At 36.7% G+C, this 20,110-nt stretch overlaps 1 protein-coding gene across 1 annotated transcript in view; it reads right to left on the minus strand.

The window, feature by feature from the left end:
- Positions 1-2,404: 2,404 nt before the first annotated feature.
- Positions 2,405-20,110, minus strand: part of GALNT12 (polypeptide N-acetylgalactosaminyltransferase 12) — a 465,398-nt gene continuing 447,692 nt past the window's right edge. Inside the window, exons 9-10 of the mRNA XM_044065498.1 lie at positions 15,468-15,623; positions 2,405-4,843 (exon numbers count right to left, since the gene is read on the minus strand). Coding sequence (XP_043921433.1) covers positions 4,706-4,843; positions 15,468-15,623 — 294 coding nt within the window. The 3' untranslated portion in view covers positions 2,405-4,705. The remainder of the gene's footprint in view (positions 4,844-15,467; positions 15,624-20,110) is intronic.

Below are 20,110 nucleotides of genomic sequence, written 5' to 3' on the forward strand. Positions count from 1 at the left end.
GAAGTTCTGAGTGCTTGTGTCTGTATGTCATCTTTATGCCTTACTTCATGCATGGGGAACATACATGTGATGTGCCTATAAGAGTTGAAGACTTTGGTATACTGGCCAAATGTTAGGGTGTCCATGTCAGGAGATACCCAAGGTGATGAATACTGCAACAGTGATATGGAAGGACATCTGGCATTGTCTGTAGTAATGTCATGAATAAAATCAATGAGGAAACAATGGTTGACAGCTGTGGAAACAACACTGAGACATATGATATCAAAGGACACAACAACCTAAGTTATTAACAATGGCCCTAGCATTGGCATCAGCATGGAGAGGATAAATACTGGCAACCTAGAAACCGACACTGCAGACAATGGGCCAATAAGGAATGTTTTGAGGTTTGTGGCTTGGGTGAAACATAGCCAAGGAGCTCCTCTCTCCAAGATAACAAGTAGGGGAAGGGGCCACATACAGTCCTTCCGTTATCCTAAATCAATAATTAAAAAAAAAAAAAAAAATGTTGTCGATCTTTCTGGAATGACAGGAAGGGAAGTATGTCAAGATGTAGCAGATGTTATGTTTAAGATGTGGGAAACATCTGTAAATACTCTAAGGTCAATAAATTTGGCAAATTATCGGATAACTCCACCACTGGAAAAGAAGCAAATTTTGAATTAATAACTTGAATAACAATTTTTCTGAAAATGAAAATCATTCTTTTTGTTATAAATACTCAGAAACAGGAAAGTAAGTAATCTGCTTGGGCTATTTATGAAGTCTGTACTTTTTAGGTGGAATGGGTGTTTAAATACATTGACTACTTCTACACCAAAGAGATGGAAGGCCTGACTCACAGAATTTTTTTAACCATATAAAGTCATAATTTGGTTGTTGTGAATTTTTGTTTAATGTTTGTACACCATCACAGGCTGATGACCATCAGCTCTCCATGCTCACTTGTCTCATTAGGGCAACAGCCAATCACAAAGGTCGTCATTAAAGCAATCTTCAGGTGATTTTATATCAAGCTCTAACCCAACCCATTGGTGGTCAACACAGATGCCCATGTCAGTGTGAAGACCTACAATGCCCTCACCTGCATGTGATTGTCCCTAGCCACAAGCTAATGAAAATTACCATCACAGGCTTGGTAGGCCAAGCCCATATATCTTGTTATGGTGGCATTGCCTCTATGCCACAGAGCTAGGGATAGTTGCTGTAACATTTAACAATCACAGAAGTAAATTGACAACATATGTGGCATGTCTGTGTGCTCTATGCCTCTTAACTATGGAGCAGAGGGAACCTTTGAGTGTGGCATGTTGCATAATTTTTTCTACAGGCAGACTTGCAAAAGGAATATTTCCTAATTAAAAACAAAAACGTCTACAAACATGTACAGTAAGACACACAAAAAAACAAGCACAGTACAATAATGTGAAAGAGGACCAAAACATCAGGAATCCCCCAATAAACCGGAAAGGAAAAATATAGCAGAAACACTTACTAAAAGTGGAAATATATAGGAATAAGTGGAACTGAAAACTTAACTGCAACTACAGAATTAAGAAAATGTAGTGTACTGTACTAAGTTTAGCAATGAAAATCTGGAGAGACTTGGTGCTGCAATATTTTATGGGATGGGAAAGGATTATGTCAGAAGTCCACAAAGAGAAATCAAACAAACTCCCCATAGTGATAGTGGAAAAGTCAAACTCATCAGAGCATATCTGCCAAAACATGTGGTGAAACCCATTAAATCATTCTTTTCTGTGTGTGTGTGTGGGGGGGCAAGCATCCACACACTCTCAGTGTTGCGGGGGACTTCACTCCCAAACACCCCTTATGTATATTAACTTCATGATCATACAACATCAAACACCTAGTGAGGCTGAAACTCAGGCATCAGAAACCTGATCTCACTGTACAGCCAATATACATGTAAAAGTATTCTGGAAGATATTACTTCCAACAAGTTTTACTCATCCAGTATCTCTCTAGAATGACTGGATTCAAGGACTTGTATATGTTCCTTACAACAGCCTAGGAAAAGTTGTATATGCTGAGTTGTCCTACTGCATGTCAGCCTTAGTCCGGCTGTTACTGTGGACTGACTTCCTTTTCCTGCCCACTGACATACATGTAAAGCCAGTCTGTTTTTATATAGTATATGACACCAAAGTCAGCATCCATATGTTACTAGCAAGTAAGTTCTCCAGTGGGGTATAAATGCCAGGCCCTTAATCTCTACCAATGACACCTGCTGCAAAAGAATAAGAAATCAGTAAATGAGCTGGGAGTTTTGGAACTATATCCTAATAAACAATACAACATAGGCTTTCATATTTCATAAATCTGAAACAGCTTATAATTCAGGAACTCAAAACAAAAATCACATAAGGCAAAACATGGATCAAATCAATTGCTTCTGTTTAATATAAAACAAACTAGAAAGTAGTATTCAAAACTTAATAGAGCTTTTAAAACTTAATAAACCAGCATCATACACCATTAATAAAATCCAACACCGTATTTAAAAATGTCAAGAATGGATCATGTTTATGAAGCAGAGTAAACATAAAAGTTACAGTTTCTGTTTCATTAATTTAAGGCCACTCAACAACAAAAAAGTATTTTCCTGTAACAGGAGACAGCATATAGTGATAACAATGAACCAACCTAAACTGGTTTACCATTAAAAGTCAGTCAGTCACAGTGTTTTTATTAGAATGCTTATGTAAAGTAATTCTCGCACTTGACAGCATTGCAAATCATGTTGTATACTGTCATCTTGCATATTTCTTAAACAGAAGGTGTATCTGAAAACTGCAATGTGTAAACTTTGAATTCAAAATACATGTTCAGAAATCATACAAAAATCCGATAATTATATTTATAATAAAAACTTTGTTTCTTATATTTATAATAACATTTGGAACAGCACTATATTGCTTTACATACAACTGTTGTTGACTTAAATGGACAGTGCTATCTACAGAGATGTTATACTTTTTATCAAATTATAATTTACACCTTCAGAGAAAGCTAGTGCAAAAACATCCTTCAAACGTCAGCCTCATTTTATGCACAAAATATCAGTTTAAAGTTTTTAACTGATACTAAATACAACTTACGTGTAATCTTCCAAAAAAACTAACAGGATCAGTAGTGCAGTGTGTGCAAATTCTCTTTGAAGGCACAATGTAATGTTTCCTTCTAGCAGTGGTATATCTAGAAATGTGCATACAGTTTGTAATAGTGATTATTAGTTTCAAATTTTGTGGTCCTAAGACTTGCATTTCTTGTGGTTTTACGATCCTTTGTTGCATTTTGTATAAATTTTGTTGTACTTTCTGCTATTTTTCCTTACTGATTTGTTTAAATAATTTTATATCATGAGTGAAAATGTTCAAGTGAGGTAAGCTAGTCAGAAAATATCAAGTGATTCAAGTTCAACATTAATAAGGCATTGTGGTAATTGGTAAACAGTTCTTTATAAAACTAAGTAATCACAGCATACATTCTTTCATGCTGTGATTGCTGAAGTTCTAATACAAGACAAATGCATTTTGATTTACTGTAGTAGATTTTAAAATGTAATTCTAAAAAAGGCAATCTTCTGTCAGATGTCATGGCACTCAAAAGACTATGAAGTGCATTCAGTAAACAACCTACTTAGTAACACTAGATACTATTTTTTTTCCAGGCACTTTGTCAGAATGACATCAACATCGATGAACATGAACATTTATTGGCAGGATTTTGTAAGAACAACATTAATAGTATCAGACTAGCAAAACAGTATTATAACTAACAACAGTCAGCAAGTTAATTGTTTTAGGAAGCACAGCAACCAGTCATTTCATTACTCCAAAGAAATTAAGGGTTTTTGAGGTAATTACAGATATATATCTAACTATATAAGTTTGTTTTTCTTCTTGTTAATGCAAATCCAGTCTTTTTATTGAAATGTGTGTTAAGGTGCTGAACAGCAGAGCATGGCTGTAAGTGCTATACAACACAAAGTGGGAAATTAACATCACAGAGTGGATCAGGAGCACTATATTATGCTGTGTAGTAGGTGAACAGGATGGTGTGGTTAGGGAGTGTTATACTGCACAACAGCTAAGTGACACAGTACTATGTGTGAGTATGAAGGAGTACTACACAGCAGCAGAAGTACAGCACTGCATAAAGGCACGTTGGTGCACAGCATTGCCCAGATGCTGACTTAATCATTCCTCAGATACTAATGAAAATTAAGGCAATTAATTAAAAACTTTGTCTATGAACTCATTTATCTAAAATTAATTTATTACAACTAGAGATATCAGCCCTTCCCATAAATTTGACACTTATTTTCGTAACTTGAAGATGTGCTCCATTTTATCTTCCAAATCTCAAAGTTCAGGGAAGCACACTTGTGGTGCCTTCTCTAACTATACAAATGGATGCTTCAGAGAGACATCTTAACATGCTGGCAGCCCCATTTCCAACTTAAAATACTGAGCCTCACGTGGATTACACAATCCTTGAAATGCCCAAAAGTTACAGACAGATAAAAATGGAGTGACCATGAAAAAGTGCAGTTTACAATACCTACTCAACATGTAGCAGACATGAAAACTATCACTTGTGAGAGATTATTGTGTTACAGAAACACGTTCTTCCCTGCAGAGCGTTTGATTCAAAATGTGCTATTGTTGTCTGTTACTTAGCGTCTTTCCTTAAAGTACCATTTCTGGTTCTCAGAACCTGCGCAGGGCCGTAACATGGGTGCTGCATTTCCTTGGTACGCAGATGGTACAGCCTGTAAGCACATGTTTGTCTGAACATGATACAAGGTTTGGTCCTAAGGAAGAAAAAGTAATATTAATTAGTAGGACACTGACCGCTTAAAAAAATCACTGCAAATATGAATAAGCCTGCATTATGAACTGTAACTTCAATTTAAAAACATAACTACAAATCTGTCTCTGCTTTACAATGCTCAAAGAATAGCATTTTTTGAATACTTACAGCATAAAAATATTATGACATAATCCAGTTCCAGGGTAGCCAATCTAAATAACTACAAATGGTGGAATATTCAGCCTTTACAAACTCCTGAACATGGGATTTTTTTAGTAATATTGTATGATGAGCTGAGATAAAAGATCCTAGTTTTTATGTAAAATACTCTCACTAAAAGAGTAATAAAATAACCAAGAATGTTTTCAGTTTTCAGCTTATGAACTTGGATAGTCTTCAAATGCCTAAACCTGTATGTGACTTCTACTGATAAAGCTGTTCTAACCAAAAACTCAATGTGTAAGAAAAAGAAGAGTCCTGCATCTCCTACTTCATCTTTTCCTGTGCAGTTTCTATGCAAAGTGCTGTCACCAAAGAAGTGCAACTCAGGATGCAAATGTCAAAAGCAGTGTTTGTTGCAATTAAGGCTCTTCTTTTCCCTCTAGGAGTCTACAAACAAACGACCAATCAGGAAAACAAATTTTAATTTGTGTTGTCTGTTAAAGCAATGTAAGTATCTTGTTCTGCATATGACTATGAACTGATTAACCTTGGTGGGCGGAGCTTGTCCTTCTCCCAATCCTACTAACTCCACCTACTTTTTTATTTTTATTTATTTAACATTTGTTGACCGGGAATGTCCGACTAGGTTCTACAGAGCCTGTTTTCAGCGGAGGCCCGGGGAGAAATGCTCCAGATGCATGTCTTTGGAATGTGGGAGGAAACCGGAGTACCCGGAGGAAACCCACGCGAACACAGGGAGAACATGCAAACTCCACACAGAAGGCACCCCAGCCGAGAATCGAACCAGTGAACCTCTTGCTGTGAGGCGACAACGTTAACCGATGCACCACTGTGCCGCCCGTACTTCATGTTGAGATATATAATTTGTAGAACACTAAACCACCCCTCCTCTTCATTAAAGTGAAATCAACTTCTGAATTAAAAAATGTGATTGCAACTTCTGTAGGTAATCATGTATCTAATGAATCACTGCTTTAAATTTCTTATTCATCTTATTGAACTTTTTTATAATTTATACAGTCTAAACCCAGTACAATTACCATCTAACCTGTATGACTCCTTCAAATGGAAATGTGACACTGGCCTTTCACTGCAATTCAATAAGTCATTATTTCAGTTCACTATCTCCTGCACCTATACTCCTTTAATATTCAGTCATCAACTTTCTTACTATCAGCCACACTAAATCACCACCTCAAAATGTCTTTACTATGCAGCCTAGCTCTCTTGCTGTGATCTAATGTACTGGTTATGGAGGGCATCAACCAGGAGAAACTGACAACAAGCCTAAAGATCCATACAGCATTTAGGATTAAACTGATTTTAACCAAACAGCCTGTCACATGCTTCTTTGGAATCAGCTTGAGATTAGTGCCATGTGCTATGTTTTGCTTCTAGTGCAAGAAGGAGCAAAGGGATGTTGATTCCTAGCTGTAGTTGAGGTGAGACCAGCATTAGTAGCAGCCAGGTAATAGCCAATAACTCACTTACAATAATTTATCATTCCTGTCAAACCTAACTCTGATTTTCACTAAGTAGAGTAGCCACCATATAATTGTAAATACTCTATCCATAAATCTTCAGGGTCTTCTATAGTAATGTCCTTTCAAGCCATGAGCGCTATGACCATCCTTTGTCATTCACTCCCTGGCAGCATCGCTCAACAATCTGCTCTCACACCATCTGTGGCCACGCTGACTGCATTAGGTGATCTAAGTCAGAGTAGCAATTGCGTTATGCTTACAGACTGTTCACTGTTTCAGCCAACTGATAGTACAACCTAAGAGAGATGTACATAGTTAATAAACATGGAGGCAAACTTCTTGTATTAGCTCACTATCAGTAAGTATCATGCACCTAGCATTGCATCAGTCATAAGATGCAAGTAAACCTACAACTTATATGGAGTCTGTAAAGATAAAAATTGCCAAGGAATGCTGTAAAATATCTCAGCCTTCAGCACACTAGGCAACCCTTACTCCTTCTCCATGCCCACATACTGCAACTCCAAGAAACACCAGCAGAGCAGGCCTGAGCCTGTAAGGCCCACTAAGTGCCACACAAGGAAATGTCCAAGTCATTAAGTGACTCTACAGTTAGGCACACAGACTCCACACTCACCAGACTGGACAACAATAGGGTAAGTGTAAACTGCTTGTCCGATACCAGGATCCATGCAGTCACAAGGGACCCTAAGGTTCCTTAAACCAGTCAAGTATGACTATGACCTAGTGGTGACTCATGGAAGTGAATGATCTAAGGCTCTTCATCCAAAGGGATATGCAGAGAGACATGATGGAACTTACTATGCATGTGTTAAGAGGTAGCCGACGCACTGGGTCTTGAGTAGTAGTATCTTGCCATTACCATGAATGATGCCTAGATACCAAGACAACATAATTGGCTTTAACTATTTGCTAAGTAGCTGGTGTCATTCTAAGAGGATACAGTATGCGACAGCCTGGAATAAGATGGCATATAAGGCTTTCTGGTTCACCAGGGATGCCTTACACCTCATATACCAGAGCTTCTCTACACTGGCTAAAGCCTTTGTTTTCCCTATAGTGATTTTTTTAGGCAGTCTCTCCCTAATGGACATTCCTAAATAGCAAACTTTTAGCTAAATTCAGACAACATTATGGTAGCATTAAACAATGACAGGAGTGTAAACTGAAAGAACTTCAGACCCTGCTGTAATTCAAACACATTTGCATCTGTGTATTTACTAAGACAATGACTCAGTGCAGTAAGATTACGTCCTCTGTACCAGGGTTTAGTACCTATCTTGCCTTCACCCTTTGGGTAACTGCAGGGGAGTATCTTTATTGTCAGAAACACCATCACCTTGTGTCAAATTACCCACAATCCTATATTGGAGCTTCTGGTGATCTAAATTCACCCTTTACAAACCCAGCTACATCTTCATTGTTATCTACAGATCTTTAAATCAATATCCCCAAAGATAATAAAATTTACCTTAACAACACTGAGAGGTTACATGTCAAACCATATAACTTCTTGCTAGGTAATGTCAATTGTCCAAGCATTAACTGGTACACTTAATTCTAAAAATGGATGTGCTGATAATATAAATGCACCAGAGCAAATTGTAAAACTATCCAACTAGAGGCTCTATCTATCTTATCCTTGACCTAGCCCATAACAACCTAGCCACTGTCTGCACCTCACCATTTATATCCACATCCCTGATTAAGACTGACGACAAATCAGTTACTTTCTCTGACAGGCTTAAATGGTACTACCCCACCATCATATGATACCATCTTTAGGGACTTCTACAGGACAGACCTACTTCAACTTGTAGAAGACCTATGCAAAATTCCCAACAATACCACGCAAATGGACCCAACTGAGAGGACCACAACATTCACCTCCAATTTTTCCAGCATCTAACATCCCAGCAAGGAACCCATGAGCATTGTAGAAAATGTAAAGCAGAGTATGAACCTAAGGTCACACAAGATATCAAAGAAAAACACAAATGTTTTCATCAGTTAAAGAATAATGCTCAACACTGCACTGAGCACATCCATAATATACATTCAAATCACACTTATATAGCCAATACATTAGCAGGTACATTCAGTCATAAATTTACCATTCAACCCACATTGTTGTGCCAACTATCCCTGAAAATTTAGTTTCCTCTGTAATTACCTTGGAATAAGTGTTAGAATCCCTGTCAAAAGCTAAAAAAAATATATATTTCTATGGGACTGGATACCAGGCTGCATTCTCATTAGAATCAAGTGTACACTATCCAAGCTTCTGCTTAAACTGTTCAATGTCAGCCTATCCATACGGTTTGTCATGATGCCTGGAAAAAAGGTTCTATGACTCCCCTCTACAGACTCAAGTAATTATAGACCCATCAGCTTCACCAGCTTATATGAAAAGCCATGGAACATACCATAGCAGAGCTCTTTTGTGCAGACATTGGTAATTTAACTGATCTAGACCACATTCTGTGTGGATTTGTGAAGGGCAGGTCCTGTCTCCTGAACCTAGAAAACTTCTTTGAAGATGTTACAGACGCCGTGGATCATGGTCATTCCATGCAAACTGCTTACCTTGATGGTACAAAAGCTTTTGACACCAACCCCCATGCTGCTTAGTATTGAAAAGTCAGACAAACTTCAGGTAAGCCTCTATATTTTCCAATGGATTACAAACTGGCTATGCAACAGATTCTAAATACTGAGTTACTGTTAACCTCTATGAACACAAAATTGTAACTAGAGGGACACCACAAGAATAAGTGCGTGCACCTCCTGTTTGGATTTTATTTTGTAGACATCCAGGCTGATATCTCTCTATTTCCAATAGTTACATAACATACCCATCACCGTACACCCTTTCACCAACACTATTTCTAACATGCTTCACATCAAACACTCCTATCTTATTCATTCTCCCTTTACAGGAATAAAGGAGACATATGTGTGTATAAATGACTGCACAGGATATATATTTTTATGTTTGAACCTGTTAGTACCATTTCAAGAAAGTTGACGGTCTTGCAATGGTATTAACTGGGTCCTTACCTTTCATTTTCATAGTGCCAAGCACAGTTCTTGGCTCACCACCATTACATTATACAGAATGTCTCCTCTAGTGGCAGTAACTGAGTTATTCACTTAATCTGCTTCAACAGATAACTTATTGCCTTTTTTTTTTTTTTTGCTATTTTCCCTCCACTGTCTGCTGATCATCAGCCCCTCTCCAGGTCAGTTATTCCATTTGTACTCCACCAAGAGGATGAAGGTCAGCTGGGAAGAGCTGAGGATGAAGGTCAGCTGGGAAGAGCTATCATTCAGACAGTCATTATGAGAGAGATTGAGATTTCTGCATTTAAGCATTAATTCGTGTACACAACCACTGAGGCAGCACAGAGCAAACATGCAATGAGCAGACACAGTGAAGATATTCCCTCTTCTCTACAAGAGGAATTCTTGCAAAGCTGCCTTCACCCCCCCCCCCCAGCAAGAGAAGTGGTTGCCCTGATCTCCACCATGAAAATCACTCAGTCCAGTGTACCCCTGAGCATTCACAACCCTCCCCACCTACCTAGGAGGCGTGAGTTGACCTTCACTCCACTCTCTCCCAACCTGGCTCTTCTAATGCTGGGGACACTTAATTGAACCATGCTAATGAGTCATAGTCAGGGCTTCATGCATTTGCACTATGATGCCTCGCAGATATATAATTATTTCAGTTCCCAGTTTGCAGTAAAGCGATCTGACACAGCTGTTCTTCCATTTGCTTTCCCTTCTTGTTAATATACCTCTTAAATCTCTGCACATTACTTTCTATCAAAGGCATTGTTAATAAACTTTCCTAGCTAAATTTCACTCCCTATGTAACTCAATGGACAGTAAACTGGCTCACATTCAGAACCCAGGAAATTAGGGAGGGTGACTCCATCTCTTCTAGAATACCTGTCACTAACACTGTACCGCAGGGCTCTGACCTTCCGGCGATTCCTCTATGGTATTTACTTTTCAGAGGTCAAAGCCAATGTGATGGGCTTATGGCTCACCAAGTTTGCTGATAACTGTAAACAGGTGGCAATTATAAACAATCCAGATGACACCAAGATCCTCCAATGTAGACCTTTCCTGTATTACAAATAGATGGTGTCAAAACTATGGACTAAAACTAAATGTGAAAAAATGTATAAAAGTATCCTTCAGCAAGCATTATATCCACTGAAACTATCACAGTGACAACACTTCCCTGAAAATGAATCCAGCAGTTAGGGAACTGGGAACATATGTAGACAGTGGTCAGTCTTTTGATCACCATGTATCCACTATTTAAGAAAAGCCTTCTTCACTGTGCATCTAATTAAAAAGGGTATAGTGTCCAGGTCCAGATATGTGACTATTCCACTATATTCAGCATTTATTTGACTGATAAATAGTTATAATACCCCTTTTGGCATGTATCTGTCCAAACATTTGACATAACTTGAATGCCCAGCCCATAGCATTTTCTCACCAAGAAAATCAAAGCTCTACATCATAAGAACTACAAAGATCATCTCAAGGCTTTGTCCCTGTTTACAATACTATACAAATTGCTGAGGGGTGATTTCTGCCTTGCATAGACAGCCTCATCAGATCCTATCCTCTCAGGGTCCAAATGTGGCATAAACACCCGTTCAAGAAATCTTAATTCTTTTCTGCAACTTATATCACAGAGAATTCCATTTCTTTGGAATCGTCGTCGTCTTCTCCACATAAAACAAAGTACTTCTCTTATTCTATTCAAATGGAATATGGATGAATGGATGGGAAACTGCAAATTTATCCCTAGATATGCACTCCTGTCCCTTTTGGAAATGGCTGCAATGTAAATGTTTCGCCTGCTATGGGTTATTCATATTTAAATTATAAGGACTAAAAAAATTAATGGGAATGCCTGGCTAGGCTTCTAAAGATCCTTGAGGGTTAATAGCCTAGTAAAAAACTAGGCAACTATGAAAAGACAAGGATGATGGGAGTTAGAAGCCAGTGTTAGCTCTCCTATCCTAGGGGGAGGTAGGCTGTAGTTCCCACTACACTACACTGGTGGCACCTACAGGACTGTTGGGGAATGTAATGAGAAACTATTGGGTTGATGTAGCTATGCACTACATGTAAGCCAAAAGCACATGGACTGGGCAAGAAGGTAGTTATTTCTACTTTTCTCATACAGCTAGGGACTCGTATATTGTATCTGCAGACCTTGAGTGATTCACTGACAGCTCAATGCTTGATTAGACTATCTGACCTTAAAATTAAAGGTGGTCTTGTCCAAACATTTGACACAACATGAATGTCCCTAGTATTTTCTCACTAAGAAAATCAAAGCTCTAAATCCTAAGAACTACACTGATTATTTCAAAGCCTTGTCCCGGTTCTCGGTATCATAAGATTGCCTAGGAGTGATCTCTGCCACGTACACAAATTTTATCTTCCACCTCAAATTAAGTTCCAATGTAAATGAAGTCACTGTGAACTTAATTTATCTAATACCCCATTACGGATACAAGCAGTAAAGTCTCAGATCGAAAATGCAGTATTCTTATTTTATTGTATTCCCTTTTTTGACAAAAAAAAATCAAAGCATTTCATCTTGTTAATGTCCTACTGAGAACTATCAATTCTTGATTTTCATTCTTAATTCTTCATTATAGAAGATGATAGAATTAACGAGTTTCTTCTATGTCAACTAATTTTAGACAGCACAGACATCACAGTAAATATATCACTTTATATAAAGCAATTTATTTTACCTGATGTGTACCTCCCCCATTTAATAGAAACAATCTAATTTCAAATAGTATTATGCTTTCAAAGTGAAACCTAATAACTTAACCTTACCCACTCCTGAATGTGGCTGGGGCACTAACATTCATGCCACTTCTCTAACACAATAAAGATAAATTTCAATAAACTTCACATCTTAGAAAAACTACTCCAAGAAAAAGTGTTTTTCTTAAATAGCTTGATCTGTTCACTGTAACACCAAGTATTATTTAGCAGTTCATTTACCAATCTATTGGTGTGTCTCTCTTCTAAATGAAATACAATTTTTCCTGACTGGCACTTAAACTGGAACAATGCCTACAAATTATTACCTCACCTATGATTTACCCATTAAAAACTTATAATCTGCACAATGCTTACTTGTCTTTTCATAAACTAGCAGCAATGGGTAAAATATTTTCTCTATACTGTCCAATAAGTAATGATAATTTAATTGCTGAAAATGTTCCACAGTTCAAGCAAACATGCCTGGTCTCATATCCTGGAGTATCTTTATAAAAAGATTCAAATGACTGAACCAAAGCACTATTTGTCCATAGTTAAAGTAATAAAGAGACAGGAGTCAAATTAGCACTTTCATTCCTTTACTTTCGGAAATTCTTCAGAAATACAACACTCACTCATCACACCAGTTAAATACTCTACAAAATGACATCACGTTCTAATTAGAAAATCCAAATAATTTAAAGTGCAAATACTCTGAAATCTTCCATTAAAAGTCAAACAAAAAAATTTCAAACTCAAATGCACTAATACACACAAACTATAACATATAAAAATACATTAAACATATTTATATTTAAATAGACTCTTAATGGAGATGGTTTCATTTAATCCCGGGTAAATATCTGCCCTAAGGAAAACCTGCCATTTAAGCAATAACATTTCCAAATAATTGTTCCATAAATTGACAAAACTGTTAGTGTTGACTTGTTGTAAAACTAAAAAATAAAATTTGTGAAAATGTTCACAACTTAAAACTATGTCTTGCTAAAGCTTTATTTGGATCCTTGTTTTTAATGGCCCTGAGGTGTTCCCCCATATGGCATCTCAGGGCCCTAGTAATCTTGCCTACATAAAAGATTAAACAGGACCCACAAATAGCAAGATACACTAATCCTACACTTTTACAGTCAAATATGTTTCTGGGCTCAAAAAGAAACTTGTAATGCTTGAATAAAAATGCACTTTCGGAGTATATAAACCTATAAAATCTACATCCTCCACAGGGAAAAGTGCCTAGAGAGGAAATACTTGTAATTACATGCTGTCCCTTACTATGTTCTAGAAGGAACTTTAAATTGGAGGTCTTCTTGTATATAAATGTTGGCTTTGTGTCTACTACTTCACTTAGGTCTCTATTTCCTAAAATAACCTTCCAATTATTTTCAATGATCCTTTTAAGTTCTTCACCTTCCAAACTCATTGGAATAGGGAAGGTCAAAAATTTATTGTCACCATGACAATCAGCCTTTTCATTCTTATCCTTTGGAGTAAACCCAGATGAGAAATAGGTGGATATGTCTCTGTCCTGTTGAAGAGGACTTCATCTGCTATCTTCCTTAACCTACTTGTAGGATACCCCCTTTGACTGAACATATCAATTAAAATATTGACTTCATTATTATTAATGACATGACTTAATCTGATTATATGGCCTCTAAAATGTTATACTTCATATAATTAGGATGGGAACTTGTAAAATGAACGTAGTTATTACTAAAAGTATTTTTCCTGAAAATATTACTAGAAAAAGTCTTAAAGGTGAGGTGATGTAGGTTAGCCTGAGTTTTATATTGTAATCATTTTACAGGCCTTGTTTCTTTGCTTCATGAGTTGTTTTGTTTCTTTGGTTTTGGAACTGCATGACAAAAATTTTCACCTGTTACAGATCAATATATGAATGAGTGGATTGTTCTTTTATTATGAACTATCACGCTAGATATCGTGTGACCTTTGTACTTTCCCTGTCTAACCTGTCATTACTAGAATTGTATACAGCTGCCCTTTCTAAGCACCATATCTGATCAATGTGATGTTGTTTTTTATGACAGTAAGTACATAACTTAGGTGGTACAAAACTGCTGTTTCAGCTACAGAATGCTGCAATGTGTATCTTCATGGTAATCTTTTGATTATTTGTTACAGGTCTTGTGCTCCTACATTCCATGTTGAACAGCAGCTACAGTTTCAGTTACTTGCACCAAATTATATAAACCTGAATATATATTAATATAAGGGTCATTCTTTTTGGTTTTGAATCGCAACAATTACCTAAATAATAAACATCAGTTTCAACCATAGAATTTAAGATTTCTTATCTGTAGTAATCCCTATGCTAAGACATGGATAAACAGAGTAACAACTCAGATAAAAGACTTATGTGCCTCATTTTCTGTTGAAAAGCTTTTCTAATTCAGCATGCATGTAAATCTTTGTTTACATTTTGATACCTCTCAAGACAGGAATGATATTTGCTTATATTCTACATATATTGCATGCTGAAAATAATATTAAAATTGGAAAACTGCCATTTATTTAGCTCCCTAATTAACACAATGTCAGGTTTTTCTATTCATATTTATATGCGAAAAATGTCTGATAAAAAGTGTTTTAAAAATGTATTTAAAGGAGCACTTATTGAAATACTGCAGCATTCAAAGGAGTGCAGAGTTAATGGTGAGAAATAGCTTGTGGATTCCTGGAAAAAAATTTTCAAGAAGAAAAGTGAGAATAAATACTAGTAAATTTCAAACATACAAAGTTACTCTTTACACTTCAGCCATTATTGTAAGCATATGGAAGTCAGGTAATATCTGCAATGGCAGTAGAGAGACAAAAAATATACACCTGCAGGCATGTGCTATAAAATGACTTTTCTGCCTACATGTATGTATTCATTAACCACTTATGTGAGCACTGAGTTTGATGAAACCACAGCACAAGACTCCGCAGCTTGGCAATGAGCACATGACCTAATTCATAAAGGATAATTAGATCAAGAAGAAGCTCTTTTTTAGCACTCACTGGTCTCCCAAGTTCCAAAATAATTCTTAAAATATAATCACATAAGACAAATGAGACTAATAAGAAACGCTAGTCATTTACCTCTTTGAAAATAAACATCTGATTTTCTGGGACACTCTTTCCACGTTCATGACATGCATCCATAGTCAAGTAGTCTGTGTCTTTCTGCACAGATACACAGCCTTCAGGTTGTCTTGTATTATAGCGTATTTCATTTGAGGATGAAAATTCAAAAAACTGAAAACAAAATTCAAAAGTCCTTAGCAAAATACATTTAGGCAAGATAATTAGTTAAAGCTCATTCTCTGCGCAAAACAAAATGCAAAAGAAAGCAATTTTTTGTATGAGCACAGCCTGTTGTCTGGTCAAAGAAACTGACAAAGTACAGGCAACTGTTGCAGTATTTCTGATTGAGATCAAAGGCTCAATTCTAAAAGACTTGCTCTAAGTCTGCTTTACAGATAGGCCTTACACTGGACTAAGTCACTTATAGCAATAGCAAGTCTTCTGGAATGTGGTCCTGAGGCTATCTTATAATATCTGCAGTTTCCCCGCTACAAGACAGTGAAGCCTGTGTACTTATTATAATTTTACAGACTTTATGGACAGCTTTGCCATTTTGAAATAAAAGACTTGCAACAGCTCAAGAGACAGTATGATTCAGTGTGTGAGCCAAAATGTTGGATGACATCAGCATTACGACTGATAGTCACACAGACAGTATCACAGGCAATATCTATTGCTAGCAGTATCGGAGCAGTGTTATATGAAATGTATTTATAACTAGTGACAAAATCTGCTAATATTATACAATTCTGTGGAATTTCAACCCAGATCCTCTTGTGCCAATATTAATAATCCATTTGAGCATTTATATAAGCAAAACAAATTAACTTATCTTACATTATGACACACTGTAAATATAATATTTTACTTGTTTCCAGATTTTATGATTTTATAATTTGCAATCAAGTGTTCCATGCTTGTCTTCATTTTCTAATGCTGTATTTTTTTTTTTTCATTTCTATGTATAGTTAACCTTAGTCTTTCTTGTCAAAATGTTATGCTAATGCTATGTAATTTGAATGGTTTTGCTTGCTATTGTTGTTAACTTGCTTATCCCAAGGCCTTCACTTAAAAGGGGTCTTTTAAGACCCGGATGGACTTTCCCATTAAGCAAATGTAAATAAATATCTGATCTTTTGGAGAAGAAAATCAGATATGTTTCATGCCTATGTAGGCATATCTGTCATACTTAGAAAAAAACACCTTGATTTGTACTCCACACTGTCTTCTACAAACCAGCAACTATCTCTTGTAACATGTAATTTTAATCCACAGCTCACATTTTCCAGCAAGCCTTTTTAGGTCAAGCATCGTCTCAGTCTGCTTTATAGTTCTCATGTCTGCAATGCAATCTTTTCACTCAGTGCAGCTTTTAGGTGTGTCTATAAACTTATATACTTATAATACTAAATTTGGAGAATATGCACTTATACCTTTGTAGGCTTTTTACAAATACTAATTTAACTAACTGTAGCCAACACTACTATTCAAAACATCATCCAAATAAATAACTTTAAGCTATGTGATGAAGAGGGATGAAGTACTGATTGCAAGCCATGTGACCCTAGACTGACCAATAACCTGGGCACGGGAAAAGCAGGGGAGTAAGAAGCTAATAGTTTGCTAGCTTTGGATGGAGGGAAGAGTGCTGCACTCATGACTTCCAGTAATAGTTTGGTTTCACAGCATGCAACACACAGGACTGTAAGCAGGAACTCAGCACTGCAGCTAGCATCTGCACACACATGGACATATGCATGCATCACTCTCCAGTAGTATGGATGCACATAACCTTTATAGCTGCATCTAAATGATGGCCTCCCATGACCGGTTATCACTAGGGGGGGAAGTGTCAAAAGCTTTGGAGTGATCAATGTAGGTTATATCTTCTAGGATTCTCTTATTGAGAGCATCTTCACATTACCATAAAAAAAGCAGGACACTGGACTTCCTGTAATGGTCTGCAAAGTTGAGTTTTATGGCAAGCTTCCTGGTAAAGATAAACAACATTAGTAAACTTGCTTAAAAGTGGTGAAATAAAACTCAGTAACTAACAACTGATCAAAGTAAAGTGACAGACACAATGATTAACAAGTGCTGAAAGCACCAAGAGTGAGCAGTGTGGAGAAAAGGTGGACAATGTAACACAGGGGCATCATCAAGATGAATGCATTTTCCTAGCCAAATGGTCAGTGAATTTGAGCTTGGAAGAGTATTTGCCCACTGTTTATAAGAAGCAAACAGAAATGGAAGGGGATTTAGGTGATTACAAATACACGTTCCACCTACTGAACAGGACAACTGGCAACTGGAATCTTGGGTTGAGGAGTCTGAGGATAGGGAACAATGGAAGAAAAGTTAGCAAACTCAGAAGACTGAACAAGGAGAAAAATATTAATATTTATTAAACACTGCTGGTGAATGTAAAGAGGTCCAGCGGTTAGATTAGAGTGCTGAATAGTATTGGGGGCGGTTTGGTGAACTGCAATTCGCGGACATGCTGATGGATATTGCATATAAAAGTAAAGTTGACAAGTTTCCTACAAAGTTTCTGGTGTCTGGGTCATGGAACTCAGCCACATAAAGAAAACAGAACAGTTGTGGAGAGGTATGAACAAGATTTTAAAAATACATTTTAATGTTTTATTTTTTTGAAAGGAAAACTGGTGCTCTATATTATAATGTCAGTACTCTAGTGTAAAATAAGCCCTGCAAAGTTTGTAGTTTTGACAATTATTTTATTATATATGCTGCAGTTTGGTTCATTTAAGAAAGTCTAACAGACATCAGAGAACTACATATAGTTTTAAATGCAAACTATTGTGGAAGGAAGACTACATGATGGAAGTTGTCTTTTTCGGTCAAACAGCAGATTCCAAGAATGGTCACAAAACAATACAGCTGCAGTACTGTTTATGTACTTTGTTCTAAATGATCGTAAAATTAACTTTTAAATAATAGAAGCTGTCTTGCGGAATTAAACAACAACAACAAAATACTTTAAATGTACAAGATGATGCAAGTTTCCTTCATTAATTTTCCTTGCAAGGTATGGTCTAAAGGGTGAGATGCAAGTTGCATTTAAAATGTCAACAGTACAAAGACAGGGAATGAGGCTCTGGTGACTGTTGAAAGCTACAGGACTGAAGCTAAGAGTAATGTCAGATAGAGAGGAATCTGATCTCATCTTAGAAGGGAATTTTAAGTAAATAGCTTGACTTCAGTGTGGTTTTATGTTGGTTAATGTGTGTTACCACTTAAAGGCCTTGAAGAAAATATAATCTTTGTGAGTTCAATATTACAGTTATACTGTGGATGACAGAAAGTCTATGAAAAAAGGATTTTGTTTTTCAAAGGCGGCACAACTGAGAAGGAAAGTAAAAAGGGGTAGGTCATCCAGATTGAGATACTGACATACATTGGTGAGCAGCAAGGAACATATTTAACAGGTATAGAGAATGCAAATGTTACTTCTTGTATTTTGAAATTGAAATTGACTCTCTAACCTTGACAAAATAAACTCAATATTAGTGAAAGTGAAAAAATATTATCCCCAAGAATCTGCATTAAAGAAATGCATATGAGGTGGAGAGTATGCCATGTTATCAGGGAAAGGGGATTCTCATCAAATTATATGGGTGCTTACCCAAAGAGGGATAGCAATTTACATTTCTGAGGATTTACCATTTAAAATGAAAGCAGTGAGTGAAGATACTCAGAGTAGGCATCTGGGTATAAGGGGATGTGGTTAGGTGTCCGTTCTATATTATTTCTGTTCCCAGCCCAATAGCAGCTGATCAAAGTAAAATAAGACCTTTAACTGGACAGTTTATGGCTTTTCAATAGAGTGCAAAGTACCAGTAGGAGACTGGAATATGTTTTTTCCCAAAAATACACATTAACAAGGATCCACAGTGATTAAAGTTATCCATGGTAGAAAAGTTTTACAGATATCTACTAATTAGTTTGGCTTGTTTGAAACATGTGGTGCTGGAAGGAAAAGATAAGAAAAATGATTTCACATATTATTCCCAGTGACATGCTTAACTGGGTATAGAAAGGGTGTATATAACCAGTGAGCATACATCAGTGCTAAAAGAAACAATCAATCAGTTGGCTGCTCATTTAGTCAGATCATGCATCAGTGTGGATAGAACTGGAAAGAAAAGTTTTGGTAAACTGACATGACACCCGATAGCATGACAATGAGATCTTGGTATGAGGGACAGATTCAATACAGACACACAAAAAAATTGGTATCAGTAGATAGACGGTGTTAAAATACAATTAAAATATTTAACCCATGTAAGTAGTGTGGGTAAAGGCAGCTGAGATATGAAGAATGACAGAAACAGAGAGAGAGAGAGCTACAAACAATAGACAAAGTAAACGAATATTGAAAGAAAATAACTAATTAATTAGTTAATGGTTGGATGAGCACTTTAACCACAAAAAAAAGGCACAGTATGAGATAGAGACCCATGTTGTCAGGAGTCTGCAGTTTCAGGAGGAGGTACTTAAGGCTTTCTGTTTTGATAGCCTAAATACCAAAGATTTCTGTGCCACAAGTATCAAAAGGTAACAAAAACAGTATAAACTATACTGGATGAAAGAAAGAGAAAGTGTGAAAGGATTCAACAATTCTGGGGATCTTTAAG

Source organism: Protopterus annectens, chromosome 3.part0 (genome assembly GCF_019279795.1).
Source record: "Protopterus annectens isolate FY-2018-M chromosome 3.part0, PAN1.0, whole genome shotgun sequence".
NCBI lineage: Eukaryota > Metazoa > Chordata > Ceratodontiformes > Protopteridae > Protopterus > Protopterus annectens.